Here is a 27858-nt window from a genome sequence, read left to right on the forward strand (position 1 = left end):
GGTTTTAAATAAGCAATTAATTCAAGGGCTTGACTCAAAGTACATCTATAAAACCAGGGCAATGTAATTTAAGTTTGCCCTGGAGCAGCTGCACATAGGCCTGAGATCCCTATGGTCAAGGCCAAGCATCAGCTAGAGGGGTATAAAGCAATGTTCCAATGTAAAGCCTACCCAGGAGAGTAGAGCCTGTGGCCGCAGAAACAAGACATATTGACCACTTGTGTTGGACATTGATGGAATTTGACTTTAGCCTTTAACCCACACATACACACTAGGAAGCAAACTCACACAGTGAGCCAGTGGGCAGCCATCACTTAAGCACCCAGGGAGCAGGGAGGGTTAAAGGCTGTGCTCAAGGGCCCAACAGTGGCAGCTTGCCAAGCCTGGGTATCTGAGCCACCACAGCCCTGGATTAGTAGGTGTCTACAAACGTAGTGCATGTGTGTGTACAGGTGTGTTCTGGGTGTGTTCTTGGCTCTACTTTAGTTGTCCCTCAAGATTTGAGAATATGTCAAAATAGTTTTCTCATAAAATAAAGCCAAACGTGGGTTTGCTGGAATGCCAGACTGTACAAGTAATAGGCAGATTAATGGGAAGGCCTATAAAGAGACAATGAATCAACAGCAAGATCAGCAGCATGAATAGCTTGATACAGGGAATTAGGCTCACCATCTTAAATCCATGATTACACAGCTGAGTCATCTAACCAGACCATTAATAATCTCTTATTCAGCTGTTTAAGCTGTTTAAGTTGAATAAGGTGTGCTTGAGCTGGGAATGTGTCTGTTGTAATCAGAGGTGTGTAGTGAAGCCTAATTTGTACACAAGAACAAATCTTGTTAATTTAATACTTTAATTTAATAAAAGTAACAATCTGACACAAAGGTATACTAATCCTTCATTCTTCATTGTCTTCCCTGCTGAAAAAAATAGCTCAAGACCAGCTGGTAGCTGGTTTAAGGTGGTCTAAGACAGTCTTTAATAGTAAATGTGGTTTCAAAACTGGTCAACATCTAGCCAACATCAGCCATAGTTCACAACATCAGCCATTAGACGTAGTTAACATCTAGCTAACATCAGCTACAATAGTTAACATCTAGCTAACATTAGCTAGAACAGTTAACAGATATGTAACATCAGCTTGAATACTTACCATCTAGGTAACATGAGCTAGAAAAATTAACATCTAGGTAACATCAGCTAGAATAGTTAACATCTAGGTAACATTTGCTAGAGAAATGAACATCTAGCTAACATCAGCTAGATTAGTTAACATCTAGCTAACATCAGCTAGAACAGTTAACAGATATGTAACATCAGCTTGAACAGTTAACATCTAGCTAACATCAGCTAGAATACTTAACATATAGGTAACATCAGCTAGAACAGTTAACATCTAGAGAGGGTATAACATCGGAACACAGAGAACAAAGCTAATGTAAAATATTAGTTCACAATTAAGACACTTTAGTCAGTTGTGTAGGCGAATCCCGAAACAAGACAATTCCAGTTCCTAATGAAAGCTGGACACATGTTCTTCTACTATTTGGAATCTTGATGACAAACAGATCGGAAAGATTGCATGTCCTCTGCTCGGAATGTCATTTAATTTCCTGCCTATAGTGTTCTGAAGGAAATAACAGAATATTGAGGTTGCCATGGTGACTTTGTGGAAAGTGTGACTGGCATACACACACACACACACACACACACACACACACACACACATAAAAACCTTTCTGTGAAGTACATAAGATGTCAATAACTGTCCAAATTTGATGGAATATCATTTTTTAATAGGGGAAAGCTGAGCACATACACAGGCCCGAGCACAACGTTTTCTGTCATCTCATGTTCCCATAGCAACGGCGTATATGAATTTTGACTGTATTTGGACAGATATAATTCTGTGTAAGTTGTATAATTCACACCTATATTATACACTATATGGACAAAAGTATAGGGACACCTGTTCATTCCTTCTGTCTTTTAAAATCAAGGGTATTAAAATAGAGTTTATCCTGCTTTTGTCCCGAGTTCATCATCAGGATTTGATTGCATTCAAACAAGAGCTTGCAACTCAACAAGAGCATTAGTGATTCCAGGATGTTGGATGATTACCATCCCACCTCATCCCCAACTCCCCAACTCATCCCAAAAGTATGGCATGGAGCACATTCATCACTTCCAAAGAGCACAGTTTCAATGCTGGGAATTAACTATATCCCTCTAGCCCACACCAGTAGGTTTATGTTTATCTGTTCCGGAGAATCCTATTCTATTGGAAATACTTCTCTAGGTTAGACAAGCTATGTGTGTGCATTTGCACATCTGCATCCGCAATGGGTGTTGTAACATTTACACTCACTCCGCTCTCAGCTAAACCGCTCATACGTAAATGACAAGACAAGACAAGACATAACAACCATATTCACCATTAGTGTCAGACACAGATGGAATTTGGACTCCGCCTTTAACCCATCCGTGCAGTGATCACACACACACATACACACTAGTGATCAAACACACACACTGACAATGAGCACACATGCCCAGAGCGCTGGGCAGCCATTGATTCATACTGGAAACAAAGTTGACATTTTTATTTGTAAATGAGATGTGCAATTCGCTTGTGCAAAAGATAACACTTTCCCGTACATGTACAAATCAATATATAGAGAGAAAGAAATACCCTGTTTACACCTGGTCCGCATCCAAGTATCAGGATTATACCTGGATAAGGCCAAGACTCATTTAAACCAGATACAAATCTGATCACTTCAGGAGGTGGTCTGAGACCCCATTTACACCAGGTCACTAAAAGCCAAGCCACATGAAAGTGCAAGTGTAAACACACCCAAGACTCATTTAAATAAATGACATATTTTCATTCCAGATTTCATCATAAATTTCATATTTTCGTTCCAGTTTCCTTAAAGAAACTTATGCGAGAATTGGTATTTCTTGCTTCTTGCTTCTGGGCTCCCCCTACAGTCAGGAAGTGAAGTTTAAGCCTTTTTAGACACCCCTCAAGAAGGACACATTTACATGCATTTCTGTACAAGCTGAGAGATACAGTCAGAGAGTCACCAAAAGTGAAAGAAGCATGTGGAATGACATGGTAATGTTAGAGAATTTTACACAAATAAAGTTAAGCAGCGGTACATAGAGTGTTGTCTGCTTCACTACATTTAGCAGCGTGCCGAGTCCAGAGTAACGCTGATAAAGCCAAGCCACATGAAAATGCAAGTGTAAACACACCCAAGACTCATTTAAACTAGATACAGATTCCATCAGTCAAACCACTTCAGGAGGTTCTCCAGGTCTGAATCTCAGTTTGGTCAACAATACAGTTTAAGTTGAGCCTCAAAAACATCAGTAAATGAGCTGCAGCTGAAATTGCTTCAGTACTGTGTAAGTCTGTGTTCCTCTTCTTCAATTTGTTTACTGTTTATTCCCACCTGCAGATAGGACTCTCCCTATCACGTGATGTCTCCAGACTGGAAGGCTTTTGTCAATAAAACGCTGAGACCTTGCAGGGATTTTAACTTACGATCTCCTTACACTCAATGAGCAGGCAGTACAGAGCAGAACTATGAACGTCACGCAAAGTTTTGGAAACTCTGACCTGAGGCTGCTTGAAATGGTCCATTTCGCCTCAATGACGAGAGCTGAGACATGATTTTACTTGTTTTTTTCCCAAGACCTGAAACTGTTTAGTCAGATGTCTGAAACCTGAAGCTGTGGTCTGAGGGTGTCATAAAATGCACATGGTACCATATCAAATCAAGCGTATGTACCTGTACCTGCAGCTGCATTTAAAGCACAGATCTGCACAATCCAGTGTTTGGTACAACAAAGTATTAAAGCAACATTATGTAGAATTTCTACCTTAATACTTAAAACTTAAAACTGCTTAAAACTCATGTTGATGCTCCACTGACTTGTAATAGGTAGAGTAGTGCCACTATTGTTGCTACTCTGGGCTCAGCAAGCTACTAACTGTACCATATGACTCTGGAAAAGAGGGCAGAATAACGCTCACTGCATAACCCCAGAAAACAGGCCGGTGTGGGGCCTGTATGGTTAGCCCAACTGGGAACCAGATAGTTCTGTCCATGCGTTCCATGTTGGCCCTACATATGGATGCCCACCAGGGTCCCACCAGGGTCAGTAAGGGGTCCAGGAGGGGTTAAGCAAGCCCCTCTGGGTTGTACACTGCACATGAGGCCTAGACGGGACAACCCAACTGGGTTCCAGTTAAAACGCATGTACAAACCCACTCAGACCCCATGCCCACCTGGAACCCACCTAGCCCATGTTCCTTCCATATGAGCCCCACATAAGCATGTTGGCTGGGATGTAGCATAAACAGGGTCATATTCACATAAATCCTATCACTTTCACTTTCAGCGACGATTCTATATCTGTTGGCACGACTAGGAAAGCATGTCCTTTAGGGTTCACTTCACCTTTAAGGGATCAAAGTGCAAATTACACTTCCCGACTGTAGGGGGAGCACAGGAGCAAAAAATACAAATTCTCCATACTGCTGCTTTAACGCAAGATATCAGTTCACCCAGCATGGTAAAAAGTTCAATTAGGTTCATGTGTGGGAAAACTAGGGCCTTACTGTGGATTGCACTTTATTGTCACCAGGGGCTGTCACCATGGTAACTTGGTTAACCTTCACCAGGTACAGGCCTAATTTGTATCCATGGGATTTTCAGCTAATGACACACTGGTTTAACCTTAATACATCCTTTTCTAAATGTCATCTGAACTGATTACAGATACTTTGATTGTGTGTTTTGAAAATACAGTAAATGTCCAAATATTTGTGGACACCCAGTTGCACCCATTGCTGACACAGAGGTGCAAATGCACACACACACAGATTGTCTGGTCCCTGTACAGAATTCCTGCCAATAAAATAGGACTCTCTGGATCAGATAAATATGAACATATTCACGTGTTCACATGCACTGCAGATCTTTATACCCCTCTAGCCCATGCCTAATGCCAGGTATGTCAGTATGGCTCTGTAGAGCAGTGGAACTGTGTATGGTGCTCATGATGGTGCTCTGTCCAGTACTTTTGTGATAAACTGGGGAGTGGGGAATGAGGTGGAGTAAGCCAACATAGCTACAACACAGCAATGCTCAAGAATGTAGTAGAAAGCCTTCCGATGGCTTTTGAGACTAAATTAACTACATTTACTTTTATATGGGTTATATGATTAATTTGATTTATTTGAAATGCCATATTTTCTTACTAGATTCCTAGTAAGCAACATTATGCGAGAATTGGTATTTCTTGCTTCTGGGTTCCCTACAGTCAGGAAGTGGGGAAGTCAGGAAGTTTAAGCCTTTTTTAGACACCCCTCAAGAAGGACACACTTACATGCATTTCTGGACAAGCTGAGAGATACAGTCAGAGAGTCACTAAAAGTGAAAAGTGAAGTATGTGGACTGAGATGTTAAAGAATTTTATTTTTTAAAGTTAAGCAGCGTTACACTGAGTTTTGTCCGCTTCACCACAGTTGTATAGAGCAGTTAGCCGAGTCTTGAGTAACGATGATAGGGGTGCCATTCTCCCTGTCACAGTCAGTGGAGCATCAACATGATTCTGAAGCTGTTATTTTAAGGTAACAATGCTACATAATTTTGCTTTAAAATGGTTTCTGCTTCACAGGAAAGGTTTTCTTTGCAGTGAAAACACATGGCCAGATGCCAGCACGCATTTACCGGATCCTAGCATCACTGCAGAATTTAGGAACCTATGAATACACATGGTCCAAAAAAAGCTTTGCTGACTCTATGTGTTGGGTTGAAATTAACAAAAAAGCATGTGGATTTAAAAAACAGCAAAGAATTCTCAGGTGATGTACCCTTGAGCCAAGAGATAATGATGTGCCACCTGATATGACATAGTAATCACTCAGCCGACGAACACCACTGCCCTTCAGCAACAAACGCGTGTTATGTGAATTCAGGTTGTTTTTCCGTCTGTTCATTCCTTTAATGGCACCTCTCCAAGTGCTCTATGTCGTATGTTTTTGAAGACATACACGTCATGGGATGAATTTCCACTAACAAGGACGACAAGCAGGGGCGAGCAAAAATATGCAGAAAGGGGTGAAGCAAACACACACACACATACAGCAAGTATGTGCAATTCATCTCTAAGGCTGAGACCATTCAAATATGCAGTTAAGAGCATATCCATGTTTTGCAGGTGACTAATAACCTTGCATCAGATATCTCCTCAACCTCTCTAGCTGTACATCAATATCTGTGTGTGGCGCATGGGTAATACAAACCTTGATATCATCGTTCAGGTCAATATTCCAAAATATTCCTGTGGGTTGTGAAAAAAATCCATGCCCAACCGCGACTCAAACTAAACCATGGCAAAGGAATCAGGCATCACATCTTATCTGAAAGGAAACATATGTTGAAAAGGTTTGCTTCTCGAATTTATGTCATTTTTTTGTCAATTACAACATATTTATTTCCCATAATATAAAGAAGAAAATAAACATCAACTGGGAGAAGGTTTTTCCCACTCCTCCATGCAGAAATCTTTCAGCTGTGTGACATTTCAGCTGGTCTCACATTCTCCACAAGTGTCCTCTGATCCAATAAAGAATTCCTAGCAGATTCTGTGTTGGAGAGCTCTCCAGGCCCTACTGCAGAAAGACAGCCCAAACCATGACATTTCCACCTCCATGCTTCACAGCTGATATGGGTTCTTGGGCTCACATGCTATGTCTGGTTAACTCCAAACATGTCCTCTGTTACTGTGTCCTAATTAATCCAACTTTGCTTCATCTGTCCGAAGCACATTGCTCCAGATGTCCTGGTCTTGGTCTGGGTGTTCTCTGGAAAGCTTCAGTCTTGCTCGGATGTTTCTTTAGACAGCAATGGTTTCCTCCTTGCACACCTCCCAATAAAAAAATGTGGTCTTCAGCTGTGGCGAGAGCTACCTGTAGATCCCATGATGACATTTTAGCATTGTGAGGGACTTCTTTTGGCATTTTGTGGTCTGCAGTTGGGCTGAACTTGCTAGGGTGGCCTGATCTGGCCACATTGGCAGTTGTAAATTATTTTGCAGACAGTGGAACAGCTGATTTCTGATTGTTCTGAAATCTTTTAAAATCCCTTCCCAGACTCATCTGCATCTACAACCTTCTTCCTGAAGGCATCAGAAAGCTCTTTGGATCTCACCATGGTAACAACACTCCCTTTACCAATTAAGAGCATACCAAAGTAAATCTCTGAGGTTTAAATCAGACAGGCTCCCCTGAAATCCCCTCTAATGATGTTCCAACCATCTACAGCTGATGCAGCAAATTCTAATTTTAGGAATTTGAAGTAGTAATAAATGTGGGGGTGTCCTAACTGTTAAAACAGACAGAAGGTTTTCATGGGGTGTCCTAACTTTTTCACATGACTGCATGCATGTGTTGACTGCCTAGGTGCTTTCTGCTACTAGACAAGCCTTTAACTTTCTCACAGTTCAAATCTCGAGAGTGTTATGTAATGTCCTAAACACACACAGATGATGTATGCCTCTGTTTTTCAGGAAGTTAACCTTTCCACTTCCTGAGAGGCTTTGCAGCAGGAACATGATGTCATTTCCGGTAGTTGGCTCACTCCAGGTTCTGTTCAGCTGCATTACTGCTGTACTACTGCTGTATGATAGAAAGGAAAGGGAAGCACCATGAGCAATGCATGCTCTTCCACAAGACGAGTCATACCCTGTACAAATGTCAACCACAATACTTTGGCTTATGTACCCAAATAAAATGTAAATTTATTATGTGAACATGTTCATTTGAATGAATTCTAAATTCATTCATTCACATATTGACACAAATAGAGAAATTCCTTGTCTGGTCATGGCATTGACAGCACAACCTAAGTGATCTTTTGCTGAGTGAGAAATTGCTGACATTGTTAGGGTGAGGTCCCAGTCAAAGCTGCAGATTTTTGTCATTCTTGTCATCAAGTCCAACCACTGACACCAATGCTAGTAGATAAACCAGTGCTGGAAGAGAACCAGGCAAGGACCTGAATCAGTGTTCAAACTGTAGGCCGCTGTCTCTCATTAATGATGGAAATAATTCCTTTAGTCTCAGATATTTATGTGAATTTGGGGCGACTGTACAGAAAATATGGTCACAAGTCACAATATACAATTAGCTTTAACCCCTTTAACAGCTTATGGGCTGTTATGGGGTGTTTTTACCACCAGTTTGTACAGAAGTCCCTGTAGTAACTGAATAATATGCCTTGGCGTGGAACAAGCCTTTCTGCATTAAGGGGTTAAATGGTTATCTGGGATTTTTTTTGTCTGTGGAACAAACATGGAGAGGCTAATGGAATGGAAAACAGAAATTAGTGAGCAAAAATGACCTTTGTAATAGTGTTGCTCGAAACCTGAGAGATCTGTTACTTCCCATTTCAAAAAGGAGCTCCTCTGAGCTAGTGAGCTAGCAAAGGTAATAGGTAATAGGTAAAAGGTAATAGGTCACACAGCCAATGGCAGTCCAGACATTTATTAAAGTTACTATTTAAAAAGACTCTCATAGTACAACTCATCAAATTACATGTCTGTGTTTATTTAAATATTTGTAATTATTGGTTTCAAGTTTATTATCAGTTATTGTGTGCTATTAATTAGCAGTTATATGCTAATAATGAGATCAGAATTAAGTTATTAGTTAATAATTGAACTTTTTAATGTATTTTATTTAGTTTTATTTTACTAATTTATTAATAAAATAAATAATAATGTATTTATTTTATTTTATTTTTATTTTACTAAAATGCTCATATTTGTCACTTTGGATCAAAAAAGCCTACTAACCTAGCTTGGTAAAAAATAAATAGGCAAATTCATAAATAACACAATTAACAAGATTAAGACACTGTCGACTGTCAGTTCCTCAACTACTACACTACAGTTGACTTGTGGAAGGGAGCTCTAGTTGAAATGCATAACATTTATTTAAAATCTTTTTTTTTTTTTACTTTTTAAAATTACTTTCATTTGTTTTTTCTTTATTAATAACAGTTTATTAGTAATAGGTTAATTAAGGAATTACTTTAACAGTTTCTGAAAGAAAACATTAACTGGGCTTATTAGGAAGTAGCGTCATGTTTACCTACTATAGCGAGTCATATTCTATTGGCAGTAATTCTCTACAGGGATCAGACAATCTGTGTGTGTGCATTTGCATATCTGTGTCAGCAATGGATGCAATTTGAAGTAGCTAAATGCATTTATCAGAAGGGGAGTCCACAAACATTTGGACATAGTGTATATGTTTGGATATACAAATATTCCTACACATTACATAGAACTCAATAAAGTGTATATTTAAAAAAATCTGAACTGTGTTTATTTACATTCAGGAGAACACAACTTTTAACATAGTCAGAAGTTGCAAAACGGTGGAATTCACAAGCAAGCAGTTGCACATCCATTGCAGAAAATGCAGTTTGCTAACGTATGGTAAAAGGGACTATGCAACATATAGTATTTCTCAGAAGAAGAACATGTAATTGAGGAGTAACTTCCATGATTGTGTTCTACACCACAAACCACCACGTGTCAGGGTTCTTTGTGGTGGTCACAGTCACAGAGACATGCCACAGGCAGCTATGGGTCAACAGTGCATGATGCAAAGGGCTTCTCTGATAAGCTGTTCCTCCTTAGATTGTTGCAGGTATCAAGTTGAAAGGGCTGGAGCAGCTCACAGTGGTTCAGTGGTTCAGTGGTTTTCCTGCTCTACTAGTCTTGATCTTGAAAGAAATCATGGGTGGGGTGTCAGGCTCTACTTCTAAAGAGCTACCATGAAGTATATTCCCTGATTTAACATATCTGATGCACAATCAATTCACTATGAACTTGGATTTGAAAGCAGAGGAAATACTGAGATGTGTATTAATATGTAGCGCTTTCATTAGGCTGGAGATATTGGCCTAATCTCGAAAACGGGCTAGAGGAGCCCCTTTTAATTTTCTGATGATATCTCAGTGTGGTTTTGAGAACTTTAGCCACGACGAAGCTCAGACACAGAAGCTTTAATAGAGAAAATGCTTAAAAAAACTTTTAAAGACACAAATAGATGCTCAGTCATTGGGCTGGATTAAGTGATCTGAGAGAGGAGCAGCTGTGTGTGTGTGAGAGAGAGAGAGAGAGAGAGAGAGAGAGAGTATTTAGTAAATTAGTTATGAGATTTAATCCATATTTCAGCATAAATAAAGTGTTATCTACCCTCTGAGCTCAACAGTAGCGATGCTGTGTTTACATCGCTCAATAAAAGAGCTTTTATATCACTAGGCGCTGACGTACAGGAGGAAGTTGAGGCCAAACTTGGTAAGAAGGTTAAAATTGGCAGATTAATTGTGTGCATTAACATTGACAGCACTAGTTTGAACCTGAACCTCTGACCCGACATGACACACATCACATAAGTTTTGAGTCCCAAACTGTCCAGAGTTTGAGAAAATCTGGCCTGAACACACACCCTCCCTAGCAGACGGCGAGAATCGATCTCCCGATCAGAGTGTGAAGTCCTTAGTTGGCCCAGATAGAGTCCTTATGAGTAGCTCAAGCTCAAGACACCTCAGAGCCATTAAGTACAGTCACTCTGTGGGCCGGTATGGGAGACAAGGATCTTTAATCTCTGCACCTGAATTTTCCAACTTTCCTCAAACTATTTCTTTTAATATCAGCAAGGTACAGTCTGTGGTACCTTTGCTTAGTTCCTTTGTTCATTCAGCATCGATTTTTCTAAAAAGGGGGTTCTTTCAGAGTTCTTTAGGAAGCACAATTGTTCTAGGTTAAACCATACAACTCAAAGAACCACCTGAATGCTTCAATGGCTTTTCACCTAATGACGAATGAGCTATGTAACTATGATGGCAGGTAGGCAGAGTGTCTGTGATTGTAGCAGGCTGGTCTAGACAGAAGTCCAGGCCTGAAATGAGTTCCCAGGCCTGCCCAAGCAGGCAAAATATAAGGACAATAGTATTGGGACACCTGCTCATTCATTGTAGCTTCTGAAATCAAGGATGTTAAAAAAGTGTCTCTGTCTCCATTGTCCAGGGAAGGCTCTACTACTCTACTACTACTAGATTTTGGAGCATTGCTGTGAGGATCTGATTGCATTCAGCGACAAGAGAGTATTGGCATCCCAAAAGTATTGGATGGCGCTCCATAATTCTAGAGAACACAGCGCTTTATACCCCTCTAGCCCATGTCTGGCATTAGACATGGTGCCAGTAGCTTCATGCTCATCTGCTCCAGAGTCCTCCAGAGTCCTATTGTATTGACAGGTCTTCTCTACAAGGATTATATAAGATGTGTGTGTGTGTGTGTGTGTGTACTTGCACATCTGTGTCAACTGACAGTAGCTGAATGTGTTCATTAGGACATATAATACACGTACATGAAACATCGGCCCACATCTGCCCATTTTGTGCTTCTCTAACTTTTACAAATGTAAAGTTTCCAGGGGTCTCTTTCAAATGCCACCCTTTCTGTGAATGGGTGATTGAGGCTTCGCTTGTCATGCTAACACACGCTATGTTTTCGGTTTTAAAAAAGTTACCTGATGGGAGAAGAATGTTATAAAGGTAGACTGGAATGTCTTTTGAATGTCTGTGACCTGTTTTTTTGTTTCAGGGACACCTTGAGAGAGACACCAATCAACACAACAACAATCAGAGTCTGATTGTGTGTGTGTGTGTGTGTGTGTGTGTGTGTGTGTGTGTGTGTGTGTGTGGAAGAGGACTATTTTGTGTTCTGTGCATACCATGTCTGTTTTACTAACACTGGAATGTGTCTCAGCTTTGAAACAGCTGTCAAGTAGTGGTATGTGTAAGTGTGTATGTGTGTGTGTGTGTGTGTGTGTGTGTGTATGAATGAAACTTTTACTTAGATTGGACTAGACTAGACCTGTATTAATGCCTAATCGTATGTTTAACCTCAGTACACAGGTAAAAGCATAAGATCCTTGAGGGACATTTGGAACTGTGGAGAAACCTCCAAAACCCCCCAAAACAAAAGCCAGAACCTTCAGGAAAAGGTTTTTAGAAGAAAAAGATTCCTTGAAGGTTCCTGAAAACACCTTTAAAGGTTTGTCCATAGTTTCAAACAGAAGAACCTCCAAATGTTCCTCAAGGATCTTATACTTTTAACAGTGCACTAATGACATTTTAGGATTGTTGGAGACTTTTTTATGAATCTTAAGGTCTGCCCCTATGCTAAACGTTCTAAGACAGCCTGCTCTGTAATGGTGGCAGTTGTTGCACTTGTAAATTATTTAGTGGACAGTGGGACGGCTGAGATTTGAATAAGACGGGCTCCTCAAAAATCCTCCTCACAAGAAGAAGACGTTTCTTCAGTTGTATGGGTTTAGTTATATTATCTCTTAAAATTGTTTAAATGTCCAAAGGTTTTCATGGGGTGCCCTACTTCCTTCACATGACTGTATTAGGATATTCAAAGTCTTGGTTAATTAATAACAATAAAATATGGTATTAAGGAGGTCCCCACAAAGGTTGAGGGCCCTATGCATCTAGTTAGTGTATACAACGAACTGGGATCTGACCTAACTTTTCCATCCGCAGTGTGGCCTGGGCTGAAATAGCTGGGGTTGTTTTCAAGCCTCTATAAAAGCTGAGTGCTGTTTCTAATCTGACCCTCTAACCTCTAGATCAGCTTCAGTGTACTTCAAGTGTTCCACATTAACTAGGATGTCGGAATTTTTGAGTTCCAAGTAGGAAATGTCAACTGGAACGCCCCCCACAAGTCGGAATTCTGATTTCTGATGAACAGAATATTCCTCCTGTATGGAATAATTCTCCTGGTAGCCAGAGTTGTAGGAGAGTTTTCTGACATATCTAGAAACATGCAGTTAGGAAACACAGCGCCCATGCTCATACATCTGATCCTCTTTAACACAACCCCCTAATTTTCAAGCACTGGATCAGCAGAAGTAAACACTGCACCTTTCATTTGGAGAACATGAACACAATGTCTACTGGATTTGGCCCACAGATCTGCCAGATCTTTGATGTATGAATATGGCAATAGTTTTGGTGCTTGCATCTGTGTGAGTGTGTGTGTGTGTGTCCTGCACACGTGTCTCTGTGAGTGACCGTGATGAGTCATTATGGGTGTGTGTGTTAAAATGAATGGAGAATGAAGATAATATTTTGGGAAAGTATAGATGACAGAGATAAAGGTCAAAAATAAGCAAGTTAGGAGAGAGCGAGAGAGAGAGAGAGAGAGAGAGAGAGAGAGAGAGCATGAATCAGAAGGACACGTGTATAGCATAGCCAAGTTACTAACCACACATTTCCACAGCATCCAACATCTGTCGTCTCACTAAGGGCCCTATCTTAGGGCCCGCCAACATTCTATTTTCACGCTGCTTGCTTGCGAATATATCTACGCCGATGGTGGTCTTGAAATGAGGTGTGTTCAGGTAAATCTCCGGCGCAGGTAAACTTCCCGCTATCTCGGCACTGGAAAACACAGGTGACTGGAAACAACCTAGACAGACATCAACAGATGTTCATTGCTACTTTAGTGAATTGCGTACCCAACGCATGTACACTCCTGCTTGTTACGCAGCACTGCACAAACCCATAGCGTGTGCTAGTTGACAGCTGTGCAGACTTTTACATCAACAACAAACAGAATACAAAATAAAATAAGATTATTCTAGAGACGAGGCGCTTCACCGCTTCAGCACGCCTTCCCAGAGCGTGCACGATGCGCCATTGAAATAGCAATCTGCCAAAAGTCAGACGACAAAGTCAGTGACAGGCTGATTGATTTATTGCATGTTACGCACAAAACACACCCATGATTATTATGAGACTCAGCACATGCCTTTTGCTCGTTTTGAGCCACACAAGGCGTATTTCCTGATACTGACAATGCTAACCTGAGAGAATACTGACAATGCTAACCTGAGAGAATACTGACAATGCTAACCTGGGAGAATACTGACAATGCTAACCTGGGAGAATACTGACAATGCTAACCTAAAAGAATATGAACAATGCTAACATAAGTAAAAAATACTAACAATGCTAACCTGGGAGAATACTAACAATGCTAATTTGGGAGAATACTAACAATGCTAATCTGAGAGAATACTAACAATGCTAATTTGGGAGAATACTAACAATGCTAACCTGAGAGAATACTAACAATGCTAATTTGGGAGAATACTAACAATGCTAACCTGGGACAATACTAACAATGCTAACCTGGGACAATACTTAAAATGCTAATTTGGGAGAATACTAACAATGCTAACCTGAGAGAATACTAACAATGCTAACCTGGGACAATACTTAAAATGCTAATTTGGGAGAATACTAACAATGCTAACCTGGGACAATACTAACAATGCAAACCTGGGACAATACTTAAAATGCTAATTTGGGAGAATACTAACAATGCTAACCTGAGAGAATACTAACAATGCTAACCTGGGACAATACTTAAAATGCTAATTTGGGAGAATACTAACAATGCTAACCTGAGAGAATACTAACAATGCTAATCTGAGAGAATACTAACAATGCTACTTTGGGAGAATACTAACAATGCTAACCTGAGAGAATACTGACAATGCTAATTTGGGAGAATACTAACAATGCTAACCTAGGAAAATACTGATAATGCTAATTTGGGAGAATACTAACAATGCTAACCTAGGAAAATACTGATAATGCTAATTTGGGAGAATACTAACAATGCTAACCTGAGAGAATACTAACAATGCTAATTTGGGAGAATACTAACAATGCTAACCTGAGAGAATACTAACAATGCTAATTTGGGAGAATACTAACAATGCTAACCTGAGAGAATACTGATAATGCTAATTTGGGAGAATACTAACAATGCTAACCTGAGAGAATACTAACAATGCTAACCTGAGAGAATACTAACAATGCTAATCTGGGAGAATACTAACAATGCTAACCTGGGAGAATACTAACAATGCTAACCTGGGAGAATACTAACAATGCTAATCTAGGAAAATGTGGATAATGCTAACCTGGGAGAATACTAACAATGCTAATTTGGGAGAATACTAACAATGCTAACCTGTGATAATACTAACAATGCTAACCTGTGATAATACTAACAATGCTAACCTGGGAAAATACTGATAATGCTAACCTGAGAGAATACTGATAATGCTAATTTGGGAGAATACTAACAATGCTAACCTGAGAGAATACTAACAATGCTAACCTGGGAAAATACTGATAATGCTAACCTAGGAGAATACTGACAATGCTAACCTGGGAGAATACTAACAATGCTAACCTGGGAAAATACTGACAATGCTAACCTGGGAAAATACTGATAATGCTAACCTAGGAGAATACTGACAATGCTAACCTGGGAGAATACTAACAATGCTAACCTGGGAGAATACTGATAATGCTAACCTGAGAGAATACTGATAATGCTAACCTGAGAGAATACTGACAATGCTAACCTGGGAGAATACTGATAATGCTAACCTGAGAGAATACTGACAATGCTAACCTGGGAGAATACTGACAATGCTAACCTGGGAGAATACTGATAATGCTAACCTGAGAGAATACTGACAATGCTAACCTGGGAGAATACTGATAATGCTAACCTGGGAAAATACTGATAATGCTAACCTAGGAGAATACTGACAATGCTAACCTAGGAGAATACTGACAATGCTAACCTGGGAGAATACTAACAATGCTAACCTGGGAGAATACTAACAATGCTAACCTGGGAGAATACTGACAATGCTAACCTAGGACATAAAACTGGAAGATATTTTGATCAGATTTGCCATAAAACACTTGTTACAGGATTGTCAAACCAGTTAAGGTGAACTCTTTAGCAAACTGCTTTTCCTGACAGGTTTTGAAATGGTGAAAATGGAAAATGAAATGGTGTGCGAAACGTTTAACTAGAACTCCAACTCTGGTGAGGCATCGTTCCCAACTCCGGCGTTCAACTTCTGAGGTAAATCTGATGCGTTGTGGTAAATGCTCTGAGGTAAATCTGATGCGTTGTGGTAAATGCTCTGAGGTAAATCTGATGCGTTGTGGTAAATGCTCTGAGGTAAATCTGATGCGTTGTGGTAAATGCTCTGAGGTAAATCTGATGCGTTGTGGTAAATGCTCTGAGGTAAATCTGATGCGTTGTGGTAAATGCTCTGAGGTAAATCTGATGCGTTGTGGTAAATGCTCTGAGGTAAATATGATGCGTTGTGGTAAATGCTCTGAGGTAAATATGATGCATTGTGGTAAATGCTCTGAGGTAAATCTGATGCGTTGTGGTAAATGCTCTGAGGTAAATCTGATGCGTTGTGGTAAATGCTCTGAGGTAAATCTGATGCGTTGTGGTAAATGCTCTGAGGTAAATATGATGCGTTGTGGTAAATGCTCTGAGGTAAATCTGATGCGTTGTGGTAAATGCTCTGAGGTAAATCTGATGCGTTGTGGTAAATGCTCTGAGGTAAATATGATGCATTGTGGTAAATGCTCTGAGGTAAATCTGATGCACTACTTTTCAGTGGCAAAAGGTAAACGCAGTGTTACCCTGCTCCAGTGCGGAAATGTAGTGCTAACTAAGCTAGCTGCTCCAGTACTTAGTGGAGGTTGCCGAGTTAGCGAGCTGGGTGAGTAATAAAGTGGAAAAAAGAAAACAACAAGAAGAAAATTGCAGTTTTCACCCCTTCAGACAAGATATCTACACCTAGTGCTGTAAAAGGTAGGGCTGTCATGCTGTAAACAAGTACGTAGGGGGTTAAATGTGAGGTCAGCCTGTTTACAGTGTTTACAATGTCAATTATTTTCCCTCTGGTTATGGACTACAGTGACGTAGGCTGTGTGACATAATTCTTCCTAGCTGGCTCCTTCAACCTGTAACTAAAACGACCTAAAATTAAACATCAAACGTCATTTACTACATCTAGACAACATGAGTGCATAATTGTGGTTTCTGTGTAGAGGCATATTTTATTTTTGACAAATATAGATTTAATATAAATACATGTTCTCAATCTGTTCATGATTTCCAGTGTGCCTATATCCAATGAGCGGCTCCTCTGAACCATTACTCCACCACTTTCTTCCCACTTATGAGAGCAAAATAAAGCCGGGGATGTTTAAGACACATTAACACTTAAGTGATTTGCCTTAGCCTGCCAGGAAGAGGGCTGTAAAAACTGCACTGGTGGAAATGGACTGGAAAAGCAGGGATGCACATAGCTGTTGACATCATTTTCACACCCATATTCAGACAACCCCCAGTTCCATGCACTGGGATTGATAGGGGGTGCATCCACAATTACGTATTGGAATAAACAGTACACCACCATCTTTTAGTGTGGCATGTATAGCATACTAGTGTGTGGTTTGGATGCTGACTAGCAGTTTTTACCCACAAGTAATCCAATCCAGTCCTACACTAGAGCCAAGTGAAAAAATGGGGGAAAATGTTACCAGCTCATCCAGGTTCATTATTCTTCTCTCTGGTGACACAGTTTGTCAGCTATGCTCCAGATCAAGGTTTGAATGTTTCAGTTGTGTTTCAGGTAAACTGATGTCTTAACCCCTTGATGCAGAAAGGCGTATGAATTAACTACAGGGACGTCTATACAAACAGGTGGGGCTATTCTTTGGTTTGTAAGAAGGCCTGTCCACAGGTCATAGACTGTTTAAGGGGTTGTAGTCACTGGATAAACCAAGCACTTAACAGGATTGCAGTATTGGATTTTTATTTGCCTTGCTGTTTGATTTGATGGGTTAAGTTGAGCCATTCAGTTTATTTGAAAGGTTCTAAATGGGTAATTTACATATTACATATTAGATATTATATATCATTTTCTCACAGTCAAACTTTCCAGTGAGCTGGATAACCTGGGCTAAAAGTAACAGGAATGTGCTTCACCTCTAATCCCATTGGGCAAGCTTGACTTGTGATTTATGGTATCTAGCTAAAGAGTTGTCTGTTGACCTGTCTCGTAGCACCAGTGAAACTGACCTGGACTGTCCAGACTGACACTTTCACATAACAATATAGATATGAGGCATGGATGTCTACCCCTACTCAAGTTATGCTGAATTTCAATCCCGGGAGTCCCCTTTTACCCGGCATGCTTTCCACGATTCCCCACCCCCAACACATAATCCATCACATAAGGTAAATATGAAGTGCTAAATGAGGTAAAGTGGGTGTGTTTGGGTCAGGGAATAGCTGAATCTGTGCAGGTCAGGTTGTCTTTAGTACTGGAGTTGACAAGAACTAAGTTCTGCCCTCTAGTGCCCCCTTGTGGTGCTAGAGCAGAGCTTTGCTTTGCTCAGTTTTAAACATGCTAGTAGCAAACAGTATAATAAAATTATGCACCATCTTTCAGTCTTATTCCACCTCTTGCTGAGAAGAGTGTGCCTGGGGTCAGTCTTAACACAATATTGATATTAATTGTAGGTGTAATTGAGTACATTGTAATAAGCAATGCATGAGGCAGATGGAGACAATTTCATTCAGTTCAGTTCAATTTAATATCAGTCATCACACGAACATAACACATTTAATCTACATATTTTACACTCATTAATGTAAGTGTATGTCTCTCTGTTGGTCTTTTAGGAAGAGTTGGTGCTCCCCTTAGATGAGATCTTTTCAATGAATTAGGGCATGTATGTGGTTCCTGGACCCCTGGCCGATGCAGTGCGGGAATACCACATTGAGCAGCTCCTGGGGACGCTGGATGTCATCTAAGACACAGTACTCATACCCCCTTACTCTTTCATATACTTTTCATGCTTTATGAGCTACTTACATGATTCTCATTCCTGGTTCTGGACCTCCTAGCCTGCAGGTTTTAGGATTACTGTTTTACACTGTGAACTGAACTCATAAAGAACTTTACTGGATTTTATTTGCACTTAATTGTCCAATCCTTTCTCTGCCAACAAATGCAGTTCATTAGTTGTAACAGTTGTGAGGTTGGAGAAAGTGCACATAATGTTGGCAATAATTCCATTCAACCCCAACGAGAAGCTGTGGCGCCCAAGAAATTATGGCAGATCTTCTGTTCGGACACCCAGGGGAAGTTCGTTCCACCACCAGGTCAGAAAAAAGCCTGGATGCTTGTCTTCCGTCTTCTTAAGGGATGGCGGGTCAAGCCGAGCCGTACTTAAAGCTCGAAGGGCTTTTGGGACTGATCAGCTTTTGACCATTGAAATCAGGTACGGAGGGGCTGTTCGATTCTTGGCAGCTACAGGAAGTCAGTGAAGATAACACAGCAGTAGAGTTACATGGCTAAACTTCTGGTTTGCTGGTTATGCTGATTTTTTTTATTTGTTTTTTTTTATGAAGAGACAACAGTGTTTGAGATTCACAGTTTATCACCTGCATGTACAGAACTCTCATTACTAAACTATATCAGGATTAATGCTACTAATAGTGTTCCAGTCTTGGGTCAAAACTAGGTAGCCAACAGTGTTCTTCAGTAAAATCTCCATGCTGATGCTGTCACACCCATGCTTTATTGTCCTGACTTTCGCCGCTGTCTGAAGTGTGTTCTGTGTTTGTAGTAGCTGGTGTGTACTGTCCTGCGCGCCATGGGCGAGCTGGGTTGGGGTTCCATTCCTCCAGTTTTTCCGTGTTTGATGTTAGCATCGACGGTAAAAGGGTTGTCATGCTGCCATTTTCCCGACAGTGACCATTCCACAGCTTAATTGTCCCTGCTGAGCACAGGACAGCCCTGCTGTCTTCCTTCCCGAAACCCCCATCAGGAGCAGGTGCACAAGAGGACAAGTGTAAAGGTATGTGACCTGCGTTGCTCCATTTTGGGGCCACCCATGGAGTCAAAGTGGGGTCCTCATTGGGTTTTCTCTTCCGAAAGGGCAAAGGGGCGGAGCTGCTTCCGTTGCAGTTAAAATAATTTTTCTCTATTTCACCCCTTTTCCTCGCTCCCTCGTCCCCCTCCTCCTCCTCCTTCCCCTCCAAACTTAGCCTATTTCTGTCTCTTTTCTCTTGGACAGAGTCCCTCAGCACAAGCGACAGTTCGGCAGTGCTGAGGATCACGGACAGGACTGCATTAGCCAGCATCCACTGCAGCAGGAAGGTTTTCTCTGTGGGCCTGGAAGTGAAGCACTCCACTGCAGGACTGCATGACGCCTGCAAACACAGGAACTCCCGCCTCACTGAGACCCCGAACAGGAAGTACTGGCCTGCCCCGAATGCCACCTCCAGAAAGACACGCAGAATTAGCTGCAACAGGTACAACCCCATAGGACCTCCCCCTGGGACTCTATCATCAGTGTGTTTAGATCCCCCTGGGGTGGGTATCTGTAGGTGGTGCTCCTGCACAAAGTATTGGCGAGTTAGGGCAGTTAACACTCGTTGCGTGTGGTGCATCATGTACAGAGCAGTGGGAAGACACACACACACTAGGTGTAGAAAACCAAAGCGGCACAGCGAGAGGGGGGCGAATGCATCGAAACATATGTTGGTACAACTCGGGTGGATGGTGTTGCACATAAAACGCTCCCCTTCGTCCCAGAAGAGAGGGAAGCCAGCGAAAAGCAGAATAAAGACTCGAAAGAAGAGGAATACCGTCAGCCACAGCTTACCTGCAGAACACACAAATACAACATACATACAGTCAGGTGTATAATTTTGCCTCTGGACAATCACATGTGAGTGAACTGTAAAGCTTCAAATCAAGGAGTTGCCATAAAAATGTTGCCATAACCATTTATGAAAAACAGAAATCTTTAATAGTGCCTATATTTTCACAGGCTCATGTTCTCATTATACACATGATTATGTACCATATTGTTATTATTTCATGACTAATTAAGGAGATTGGTAGTCGATCGGAACTGTCAATATGTAGTACAGACATCGTCTAACAGTGCTACCACAGCAGTAAATCAGCCTGGCTACCGGGCTCATCTCACATCGCTACCAAGCCGTAAGCACTGCCCGATTAACAGGCTAATCTAACATCACTACTGTGGCGTTAGCAGCAAATCAGCTACTGGGCTTGTGCAACATCACTACTGTGGTGTTAGTAGCATCCCGTTACTGGCCTTGTGCAACATCACTACTGCAGTGTTAGCAACATCCCGCTGCTGGGCTTGTGCAACATCACTACTGCGGTGTTAGCAGCATCCCACTACTGGGCTTGTGCAACATCACTACTGCAGTGTTACCAGCATCCCACTACTGGGCTTGTGCAACATCACTACTGCATTGTTAGCAACATCCCGCTGCTGGGCTTGTGCAACATCACTACTGCGGTGTTAGCAGCATCCCACTACTGGGCTTGTGCAACATCACTACTGCAGTGTTACCAGCATCCCACTACTGGGCTTGTGCAACATCACTACTGCATTGTTAGCAACATCCCGCTGCTGGGCTTGTGCAACATCACGACTGGTGGCTTGCTTTCAGTGGAAAGGGTTTCTGGACATGCTATGCGGGACTATATTCATGAGTTTGTGACTGTAAATCATCTTTTATGCCAGGACCATGGCTAGAGCGCTCTGTTAGCATAGTGCTAACTGCATGCCGAAGTCCTCACTCAAAAAACTTGTTTAATTAGATTCCAACATTATTTGACCTTCTTGCCTTGGATTTGAGACGAGTGTGATTTATGCAGGCAGATTACACAATGCTAACAAATGCATAGCTTCAGTAAGTCAGCTAGTGTTAGCTAGCTACATTAGCTTGTACTAGTAGTGCAAGACTAAAAATGTAACTGTCGTATCATTATTACAAGATGTCGTGCACTTCCCGGTCCTGGAAAAAAATCCTGAAACCAAGATTAGCTTGAGTATGGAGAAGGAAAAGAAAGGGATTCAAGATCCAAAGCATACTACATCATCTGCAAACATGGTGGAGGCACTGTTATGCCATGGTCATGCATGGTTGTCAGTGGAACTTAGCTCAGGTCCAACATCTGGAGGCAGAGAGGACAGAGACGGACAGCTGAAGTGTGAGAAAAACAGCGAATGAAGATATCAGGAGAGGGGCTGAACTGATCTTAAAGAGAGAGAGAGACTCGGGAGAAAGTGAAGGCAGTGAAGAAAAGAATGATGGATTGAAGGAAGAGGGAAAAGGACCTGGAGCAGGACAGAGAGACTGAGAGAGAAAAAGAGAGAGTGTGGGAAAAACAGGAAGCCCTTGAAAGGGAGCAGCATTGAAAACTGATAGACAGAGAATACAAGAGCAGGCAGAAACAGAAAAGATTTGATGCTGAGAAAGAAAAAGAAGACGGAAAGGAAGCAGAGAAGCTTCAGAAATACTGCCTGTGGTTGGATGGACAGGTTGATTGATGCTGTTAGAAGCTGTAGGACAGTGTGTAGGACAGTGTGAGCGCTGAGCAGTTTTAGATCATCAGAATCTTTCATTCAGCCTGATCCAAAAAGAGCTCTTCTGAAATATTACTGTAAGGATTCTTGGGAATCACCACAGAGAGCTGCAGATCCAGAGCTTCTGATTCCACTCCCGGACCCTCGCCTTCATTTGAAACTGGCAGGAAGTGACTGAGCCACCATCCCAGCACTGAAAGCTGTGTGATGTAAAAGTGTGCTTCAGACAGATTAGCCAAGCTCTCCTACATCAGCCATCTAAATGCTCTGTGCTCGTCCTCCTGCAAATAGCCACCAGTCTGTCTAACAGCAAACAAAGAAATACATGAATGAATGAATTAATAAAAGTTTGCAGTGATAATGTCATTTCTTCAGTTTAGGCCAGATGTTGTCCAGGTTGCCATAATATTAGAGAACTTCAGAAATTGTAACTCACAGATTACTGTTCTGATCATCTACTACAAGAAATGGTATGAATGCAACATTTTGAGGTAACCGGGCCCTCTATGCTCTCTCTTATGCAGCCTTTGCCTCCTCAGAGTGATTCCTCTGTGTTTATAACAGCCTGGTGATTCAGGAACAGCACTTCTACTCCTGAGAGAGCCTGGGATTCACTGGTGTAAGTGGCTGGTGTAAGATCCTACAGCGCCATCTGCTGGCAGTAGTTAGGTGTGTACTGAATGTTGGTTCTCAGCTGCTTTTTTAATTGGTGTATTTATGTATTCAGGTCTGAGATACATTCAGGGTGTGTTGTGGCTCGCTAATAATTTCACTAAATGTTCATTAATTACTGAATTCAGATTTACAGAGCAAGTACAGTGAGGATTATGTGAACACTTCTAACCCAAATCCCACAGGGATCCCAGCAGCTGTTAGCATTCTGTCAGCAGTATTAACTGCATAAACAATGGCGTCCACATACAAAGCAGGTGTTTCTAATAAAGTGGCCAGCGAGTGGACATGTAAAGGTAGGTGTTTCTAATAAAGTGGCCAGTGAGTGAAAATTTAAAGGTAGGTGTTTCTAATAAAGAGGCCAGTGAGTTGAAATGTAAAGGTAGGTGTTTCTAATAAAGTGGCCAATTAGTGGAAATGTAAAGGTAGGTGTTTCTAATAAAGTGGCCAGTGAGTGAAAATTTAAAGGTAGGTGTTTCTAATAAAGTGGCCAGTGAGTGAAAATTTAAAGGTAGGTGTTTCTAATAAAGAGGCCAGTGAGTTGAAATGTAAAGGTAGGTGTTTCTAATAAAGTGGCCAATTAGTGGAAATGTAAAGGTAGGTGTTTCTAATAAAGTGGCCAGTGAGTGGAAGCACAAGGTAGGTGTTTCTAATAAAGTGGCCAGCGAGTGGAAATGTAAAGGTAGGTGTTTCTAATAAAGTGGCCAGTGAGTGGAAATGTAAATGTAGGTGTTTCTAATAAAGTGGCCAGTGAGTGGAAATGTAAAGGTAGGTGTTTCTAATAAAGTGGCCAGTGAGTGGAAATGTAAAGGTAGGTGTTTCTAATAAAGTGGCCAGTGAGTGGAAATATAAAGGTAGGTGTTTCAAATAAAGTGGCCAGTGAGTGGAAATGTAAAGGTAGGTGTTTCTAATAAAGTGGCCAGTGAGTGGAAATGTAAAGGTAGGTGTTTCTAATAAAGTGGCCAGCGAGTGGAAATGTAAAGGTAGGTGTTTCTAATAAAGTGGCCAGTGAGTGGAAATGTAAAGGTAGGTGTTTCTAATAAAGTGGCCAATAAGTGAAATGTAAAGGTATGTGTTTCTAATAAAGTGGCCAGTGAGTGGAAGCACAAGGTAGGTGTTTCTAATAAAGTGGCCAATAAGTGAAAATGTAAAGGTAGGTGTTTCTAATAAAGTGGCCAGCGAGTGGAAATGTAAAGGTAGGTGTTTCTAATAAAGTGGCCAATAAGTGAAAATGTAAAGGTAGGTGTTTCTAATAAAGTGGCCAGCGAGTGGAAATGTAAAGGTAGGTGTTTCTAATAAAGTGGCCAGTGAGTGGAAATGTAAAGATAGGTGTTTCTAATAAAGTGGCCAGTGAGTGGAAATGTAAAGGTAGGTGTTTCTAATAAAGTGGCCAGTGAGTGGAAATGTAAAGGTAGGTGTTTCTAATAAAGTGGCCAGCGAGTGGAAATGTAAAGATAGGTGTTTCTAATAAAGTGGCCAGCGAGTGGAAATGTAAAGGTAGGTGTTTCTAATAAAGTGGCCAATAAGTGAAAATGTAAAGGTAGGTGTTTCTAATAAAGTGGCCAGTGAGTGGAAATGTAAAGGTAGGTGTTTCTAATAAAGTGGCCAGTGAGTGGAAATGTAAAGGTAGGTGTTTCTAATAAAGTGGCCAGTGAGTGGAAGCACAAGGTAGGTGTTTCTAATAAAGTGGCCAATTAGTGGAAATGTAAAGGTAGGTGTTTCTAATAAAGTGGCAAGTGAGTGGAAATATAAAGGTAGGTGTTTCAAATAAAGTGGCCAGTGAGTGGAAATGTAAATGTAGGTGTTTCTAATAAAGTGGCAAGTGAGTGGAAATGTAAAGGTAGGTGTTTCTAATAAAGTGGCCAGTGAGTGGAAATGTAAATGTAGGTGTTTCTAATAAAGTGGCCAGTGAGTGGAAGCACAAGGTAGGTGTTTCTAATAAAGTGGCCAATTAGTGGAAATTTAAAGGTAGGTGTTTCTAATAAAGTGGCCAGTGAGTGGAAATGTAAATGTAGGTGTTTCTAATAAAGTGGCCAGTGAGTGGAAATGTAAGTGTAGGTGTTTCTAATAAAGTGGCCAGTGAGTGGAAGCACAAGGTAGGTGTTTCTAATAAAGTGGCCAGTGAGTGGAAATATAAAGGTAGGTGTTTCAAATAAAGTGGCCAGTGAGTGGAAATGTAAAGGTAGGTGTTTCTAATAAAGTGGCCAGTGAGTTGAAATGTAAAGGTAGGTGTTTTTTAATAAAGTGGCCAGTGAGTGGAAGCACAAGGTAGGTGTTTCTAATAAAGTGGCCAGCGAGTGGAAATGTAAAGGTAGGTGTTTCTAATAAAGTGGCTAGTGAGTGGAAATGTAAAGGTAGGTGTTTCTAATAAAGTGGCCAGTGAGTGGAAATGTAAAGGTAGGTGTTTCTAATAAAGTGGCCAATAAGTGAAATGTAAAGGTATGTGTTTCTAATAAAGTGGCCAGTGAGTGGAAGCACAAGGTAGGTGTTTCTAATAAAGTGGCCAATAAGTGAAAATGTAAAGGTAGGTGTTTCTAATAAAGTGGCCAGCGAGTGGAAATGTAAAGGTAGGTGTTTCTAATAAAGTGGCCAGTGAGTGGAAATGTAAAGATAGGTGTTTCTAATAAAGTGGCCAGCGAGTGGAAATGTAAAGATAGGTGTTTCTAATAAAGTGGCCAGCGAGTGGAAATGTAAAGGTAGGTGTTTCTAATAAAGTGGCCAGTGAGTGGAAATGTAAAGGTAGGTGTTTCTAATAAAATAAAGTGGCCAATGAGTGGAAATGTAAAGGTAGGTGTTTCAAATAAAGTGGCCAGTGAGTGGAAATGTAAAGATAGGTGTTTCTAATAAAGTGGCCAGTGAGTGGAAATGTAAAGGTAGGTGTTTCTAATAAAGTGGCCAATGAGAGGCGGTACAAGGTTTTGGCATATAAATACACTTGTATTTGTTTTTCTAAGAATACTCAAATCAGGAAATCTAAAAAGCGAGATAAATGAGTCTAAAATAGAAGACGGAAGACAGAAAACTCACCTATTAATGGGATGTTTCGGTTTAAGCTGATGAAGAGAACCTCCACTACATTCACTTTGTCCATCGTGAAACTAGGGCTGTGTATTCGTACTGGAATTCTGCCTTGGATCAAATAGTATCCTTAAAAAAGGTCCAACAGTCAGTCCTCTGGAAGCCACAGGACGTCTTCTTTCTGTGAGTCTGATTTCTTGTTTATTTTATTGTTGAGTCTGTCCTGTCCTCCTCTGCCTCTTTCTTTCTAACTGCCCATCCTTACTGTTAGCATAGTCTCCTTCTGTGTCTGTGTGCCAGTAATGAGAGACAAAGGGCTGGTGCGTGAGAGTGTGAGGGTCTATTCTTACCCCAGACTCCACAGAGGACTCTGAAGACTCTTGATGTCAGGAACCTGCCATTTCTCACATGCTTCAACACCAGCAAAAATATGTACATAGCTACAAGGCCAGGTGGGTCGAAAGACACTGAGGACAACGCAGTAGCTATACACAGTAACTGGTTTGTATATTGGCCAGACCTCTCTTGTTAGACAAAAGAGATATTTGATTCCAAGAGACTTAAATTGATTCAATTTAGTAAATAAAACTGGAATGTGAAGTAAGCCGTATTTTGCTGTGTAATCCCTGTTATCCTATGCTGCTCTGTGGCAGGTGTAAGAATTAGGACATGACCTTTAACCTTGAAGTGGAATTATTTTCCGCTGCATTCAGAACCGTTTAGACCTGGACATTCTGAACTGACAGTTTCATGTGCCATTGGGGGTTGAAAATGTCCTTCTAAAAGTCACAGTGAACTTGGCTGCCCAGATGTTTATGCTAATATGATGTTATACTAAACAGAAACCTAACCCTAGCCTAAGATTATTAATGCCAATACCGAGCTTTAACTAGAGTAGGGGTATTCAATAGCTGGACTCCGGCCTGGGTCTGGACTTAAATTAATTTTATTGCAGTATAAATTCTCAGAGGGGGAAAAAACCAGTAGTGTGTCATGTGTGTGTTCAACGATAATTAATGAATCAATGACAGTAGGCTAAAGGCCAGTTCATACCTTGTGCAGACGGTCACACCCATGCTTTATTGGCCTGACTTTTGCTGCTGTCTAAAGTGTGCTCGCATGAACTGCGCTTAAGAAGTCCTTAAGTCACAACATTTCTATTGGTTTAAGGTCTGGACTTTGACTTAGACAATCCAAAAATGTTTAATTCCTCCTGATTTCATTATTTTTCTGAGATTTTTATAGACAGATGCCTTGACATTCTCTTAAAGAATTTGTTAGTACAATCCAGAGTTCATACAATAAGCTTATCAATAATGACGAGCCAACCGGGACCCAAGGCAGCAAAGCACCCCCAAATCATGATGCTGCCATTCCCATGCTTAACAGCAATGTTATATAATATAAGGTTCTTATATTGGGATGCAGTGATTGGGTTTTGGCAAGCATAACGCTTTTCATTTAAATCATTTTTGTCTAGTTACTAACGTCCTAGCATAACTATACCTGCGATACGACACTGTAATCCCACATGTATTATTTTTACAAAGAAAGTAAAGACATCTATATCAATAATTATAACATTCTAATCATTTTAGGACAACTTTTAGGAAAACCTTTTTTTTCAAAAGTATTTATTATGGTACACATCTCAGCAAAAACAGCTTCAGTGTATAATAAATAAATATAATAAATAAAAAATATCAGAAATAAAATAAAAATACATATCCCTGAA

General features: G+C 40.8%; 1 protein-coding gene across 1 annotated transcript; it reads right to left on the reverse strand.

The window, feature by feature from the left end:
- Positions 1 to 19584: 19584 nt before the first annotated feature.
- Positions 19585 to 26196, reverse strand: LOC140546250 (gap junction Cx32.2 protein-like). The gene is made up of 2 exons (XM_072669491.1): positions 26133 to 26196; positions 19585 to 20687 (listed from the first exon to the last, which is right to left on the reverse strand). Exons 1-2 carry the CDS (start codon positions 26194 to 26196, stop codon positions 19585 to 19587), a joined length of 1167 nt encoding a protein of 388 aa, XP_072525592.1.
- Positions 26197 to 27858: the final 1662 nt, after the last annotated feature.

The sequence above is a fragment of the Salminus brasiliensis genome, chromosome 23 (genome assembly GCF_030463535.1).
Source record: "Salminus brasiliensis chromosome 23, fSalBra1.hap2, whole genome shotgun sequence".
NCBI classification, from domain to species: Eukaryota; Metazoa; Chordata; class Actinopteri; order Characiformes; family Bryconidae; genus Salminus; species Salminus brasiliensis.